At 61.7% G+C, this 4,699-nt stretch overlaps 2 protein-coding genes across 2 annotated transcripts in view; one reads left to right on the top strand and one right to left on the bottom strand.

Moving 5' to 3' along the window:
• Positions 1–656: 656 nt before the first annotated feature.
• Positions 657–3,600, top strand: H696_02406 (hypothetical protein). Its single transcript, XM_009496308.1, has 6 exons — positions 657–816; positions 926–1,051; positions 1,217–1,544; positions 1,653–2,665; positions 2,848–2,971; positions 3,149–3,600. The coding sequence occupies exons 1-6, from the start codon at positions 745–747 to the stop codon at positions 3,421–3,423; spliced, it is 1,938 nt and encodes a 645-aa protein (XP_009494583.1). The 5' UTR covers positions 657–744; the 3' UTR covers positions 3,424–3,600.
• An 877-nt stretch (positions 3,601–4,477) lies between these two features.
• Positions 4,478–4,699, bottom strand: part of H696_02407 (hypothetical protein) — a gene marked incomplete at both ends in the record, with an annotated part of 830 nt that continues 608 nt past the window's right edge. The window contains one exon of the mRNA XM_009496309.1: positions 4,478–4,483. Within this exon, the coding sequence (XP_009494584.1) occupies positions 4,478–4,483 (6 nt within the window). The remainder of the gene's footprint in view (positions 4,484–4,699) is intronic.

The following is a 4,699-nucleotide window of genomic DNA, read 5'->3' on the forward strand; positions in this document are numbered from 1 at the left end:
CCCCCCCCCCCAACAAGCAGAATAGTCAAATAATACATGAAAGTAGTTCACTGTTCTTGGGAGTTTTTTCGCCTCTTTGCCCTGTGGTGGTGGTAGCGCCGTCGCGCGGAACAGCCTGTGCCGCACTTTTCTTTCCCCTCCCTCTGACATGCTTTGTCTCTTCCACTGTAAGAAGGGAGAGTAGCCAGGTCGCGGCTTTTTTTTCTCCTCCCTCTCCGCCCCCTTGCCTGCGCGAGCGACCGCGCGCCGGCCTTTCCCCTCCCCTCAAGCTTTCCACGATTAGTCCTCCCGACTCCGGTGCAGCCATGTATCCCTGCTTTGAAAGCTGCCCAGCACGGATCGGGGTCCCCGGGCCCTGCTCCAGCCGAGGCCACCACCCTCTCGGAGCATGAGACGCACCGACGGCGGATCCGGGAAATGCGAGAGGGCCTATTGGAAAAGCTGCCTCCTGCTTAATTGGTTTTCACTTAACTCACACAGGGGCGAGATGCCGTCGATGTCCCTTGCCAGCGGACCTGCCTCGCTCATTTAGCCCTCCTTCTGCGTCGAATGGTCATCGACTCCCGCCACCCTCCGCAGGGGAGACGCAGAGGGTGAGAAAGAGCAGCATCCTGCTCCATGGCTCGGGCTTGCTGAGACACAGCATTCCCCCCCCCCCCCCCCTCCTCCCATCCCTCTCCTCTCTTCCCCCTGTGTCCCCTCTCATCGTTTTGCCCAACCTGCCCCGTCTACCGGTGTTTCACCATGCGACCGATCTGGTTGACAGATGCCTTGGCCCCAGCAACTTCGGCCCTGCCTCCGGGTCTTGAGGCTGAGGTACTCCTTTCGAGCATGGTCGCCAATAGCCGGCCAGCCTCCCCCCAACTTGGCCCTGTGCCCGTGTCCATCACTAACAGCCATGGCATGTGTTTGCCTACACTGACAGGACTTCTGTGATTACATCTGGGATAGTGCCCAATCGGCGGTGGCAGCCGCATCCCCAGGAGCCGATCTCGCTGCCTGTGCCCGTGAAGCCATTGTTCAGGCCATGGAAACGCTAAGCCTCGATTTGGTGCGCCCCCCTCCGCCCTCCTCTCTCCTCCTTACTCGGCATATGGCTGATCTACACACGCGCACACAACCCACAAACACAATCCCCACCACGGGCATCAGAGCGTTCCTCCTTGCGCGCCGCCAATCGACGCATGAAAATAACACCCACGCCTTCTCCCCGCAGGCCTTGGCCGAGACCGTGAGCCATGACATTGTTTCCCGGCACTTTGGACCGCCAGAGAAGAGCCACCCCACGAACCGACCCCCCAGCCGACCACTTGCCACCGGGCCTGTGGAGGACTTTGTAGTTGTTCATCAAAAGAACCCGAGGCAGCAGAAGACCTCCCGGCATCACAAGGGCATCTCGACTGCTGCCAATGGGGCCGTCGACTCTCCGCCCTCCAGCCGGCGGACCAACAAGCGTCAACAGCGCTTCGAGGTATTCGACGTGGGAAATACCCAGAGCACGCATGGTGCCATCTCCCTGGAACAGGCATCCCACTCGACCGATAGTATGTCCGCCTCGGGCACCCTGCTCTTTTCCCCGTTCCCCCTGGGACTTCGCCGACTCCTGACACCCATCTCCCAACCATGTCGCCACCTGGGCATGCGCCATCAAGGCATCTGTCGCTTCTACATGTCCCCCACAGGCTGCGCGCGCGGGCATCATTGCTTTTATCTGCACCTGCAACCAAACACCGAGAGCGTGAAGCTGGCCCTCAATATGCCGGCCGTGCCGCTGTCGAACTTCATGGATCCCGAAAGCAAGGAGATCTCATATGACTGGCTGCTAAACCTGTCAGACGATGAGTATGGTGAATTCGACGCCGGTGTTTTTGGTGGATACTTCGACCCGGACGATGAGCACGCCCCCACTGGCCACCTACATGCTGATGATGATGATGATTATGATGATGATGATGATGATTACCCTGATGATCTTGATGACTTCGACCTAGAGGGCGGTCTTCATGATGACAGGCAGGACGAACAGCGCAGCCACATTGGAAGTCACCCAACAGGCACGGCGGGGGTGGACGATGGCGAGCTGCTGGCGGCCGGTGCCGCAAAGCTGACCATCCAACCGGAGCAGCTCCAGTGTCGGGAGTCATTTCCTCCTCTGGCGGCTGGTGGGGCCTCGTCTGGGGCGGAGCAAGATCCGATTGATGCGCAATCCTTTGCCGCACTGATCCAACGGATTTTCGATCAGCGAACTCTGCTCCGGAACTCGGCGCAACCGATGGAACCCGCCACCGGCCGATCGGCATATTCCTCGATCGCGGCCGACTCTCGCCACGCCCAAGCTCGCCGTGTGGCCGCAGGCTCCAGGGAGAATATGACCTCGGCCGCCGGTCAGGCCCGAGTCCCGGGCACCATCTCTGGTGGCGGCGCCCGGCGCACACGGCTCTCGGCCGATGAGCTGGTTTCGCTTATTCGTCTGCGTCGGCATGAAGATCGCATCCCTCCCCCACCGGAGGAGACTCTCCGGTGGCGCGTCACCGGAAAGCCTCTGGAGGAGCAGTACAACAAGGAACGTCGAAAGGCCTTCGACCTGTTCCAAGCCTACCGTCGTCAGTCGGCCTCCAGCTCGCCAGCCCATCGGAAGGCTGCCCAGGACCTGTTTTATGAGGCGGTACGACAGGGGCTATCCCGAAATGGGGCTGAGATTTTCGCGCAGGGAGGGCGGAAGAGGGGCCATCGCGAGCGCACCATCTCATGTGGCATCCCATCACCCGATGCCCGGGCATTATGATCCATTGACACCTGGGTGTCTGCCTGCTTCCTCTGTCTCTCCCTCTCTCTCTCTCGCCTCAGTCTGTGGCCCACTGGAATGCGGCAGCCTCGTTGTTCGAGCAGCGCAACAGGGACCTGATGAACACCGAAATCCGGGTCGGCAGCTCGCCGGTGGTGGATCTGCATGGGCTCCACACAAACGAGGGTACGAGGCTTGAGCATCATCATTTCCGAGGAGGAGGGGCGGGGGGGGGGGGGGTCGCGTCCTTTTTTTTCCAACCATCCCATCACCCTGGATCGTGCTGTCTGTTGTGTCTAACATCCTCTGGCGGGGGTGCGGGGACATTGGCTGGTCGGCACTTTTGGACACTTCCCCCCTCAGTCATTTTCTATCTGGACACCCTCATTGGACGCCTGCAACGGCTGGCCAACCGCTCGGGTAAGCCGCACTATATGCACGTCATCACCGGGACCGGGAACCATTCGCGCAATGCGGTGGAGGAGGCCCATCGGCGCATGGGCAAGGTCCAGTTGGCCACGATGGAGTACCTCCACCAGAGAGGCCGCTATTTCAAGGATAACAGTGTCGACCAGCGGATCGGCCTGCTTTCGATCGAGGTTGAGCCGCGCGGGAAAGGCGAGGCCAAATCCCTGTGAGACCCCCCCCCCAGCCCGCCGAGGGCATCCTGTGAATAAAATCACGCCATATTTCACGGGACCACCGCGGGACACATCACGGACCATGATGTTCCACCGGACAGCAACTCCCAGCTGAAGGCGTCGATCGCTTAGTCACCCTTGAGCATGGGTGGATATAAATGATTATATAAAAAGGGGATTTCTTCTTACTATCTGGCGTGTGGGTAGCTCTCGGAGGGGCGGCGGGAAACACACAAGCAGGTGTTGTTGACAAGCCCGGCGCCCGCACGTCAATGCCGCTTGTCTGGGGGCAACCACGTCCAGGGGGGGAGGGGGCGGGGCGAGCCCCGGTGAGGAAGCTTGCAAGGGGGGGGGGGGGGGGGGGGGGGGGGGGGGGGAAAAATGCGGGCGGGGTCCGCACCCCCAAGCACCTCACGCCCAGCCCTCATTTAGGGTTACATCTTGGGCCCACGCACGAGACCTGCCCCGCACCCGGAAAGGAGCATCCCACACGGCCTTCCCCCTCCTTGCCGATATACTTGGCTCAGCGGGGGGGGGGGGGGGGGAGCGGGCGTGACGCAAGAAAACCACCCGAGGGGAGTGCCCAGTCTGGTGGCCCCTGGGGCCTGTTCGGTGGGGCACGAACATCCGTCCGGCTGGAAAGTGGGAAGGGCGGGGGGGATGGAGGGGCAAGGCTGGGCGCAGCGGTCGAGACAGCATGGAGGCTGGTGGTGTGTGTGTGTGTGTGTGTGTGTGCGTGTCGACGCAGGTCCATGGACATGGCTGCCGCGAGGAAGCCGAGGAGGGCAGAGGAGTGAGATTGCCAGCCACAGGACAGATGATATTGGTGTCCGCGTCTGGCAGGAAGCAGCAGGAGCCGGGCAAGGGGGGCGGGGGCAAGTGTGCTTTTCTGTGTGCTTCTCTCCCGGCGTGTGTCGCCCTCGCGCGCTGTGGCGTAGGTGTTCCGGGCTGAGTCCTCCGACCGACGGAGCGAGGAGATGCTCCTGGATCCTTCACCCGCGAGGGTTGGCAGTTTTGTGTCTATTTCGGTTGCGCTCCGCCCGAAGCACCTTTAGGTCTTGGGGCATTGTGTAAGTGCTTGCTGGGCGGCAGGCAGGGCTCGGCGGGGTCCGCGAGCCCCGGGGCAGCGATGTCGCCGTGCTTCCCCTTTTGCGTTCGGCAGTCGCAGGTCTTCTCATCCTCCCCTCCCCGCAATATCAGGACCGGGGGCCAAGGTTGTGTAGGCTGGGGAGCGAAGGGTAACTGTGTGGGGGTGGGTGTTTCGCGTACGTCC

This window comes from Fonticula alba (genome assembly GCF_000388065.1).
Source record: "Fonticula alba strain ATCC 38817 unplaced genomic scaffold supercont2.3, whole genome shotgun sequence".
NCBI lineage: Eukaryota > Rotosphaerida > Fonticulaceae > Fonticula > Fonticula alba.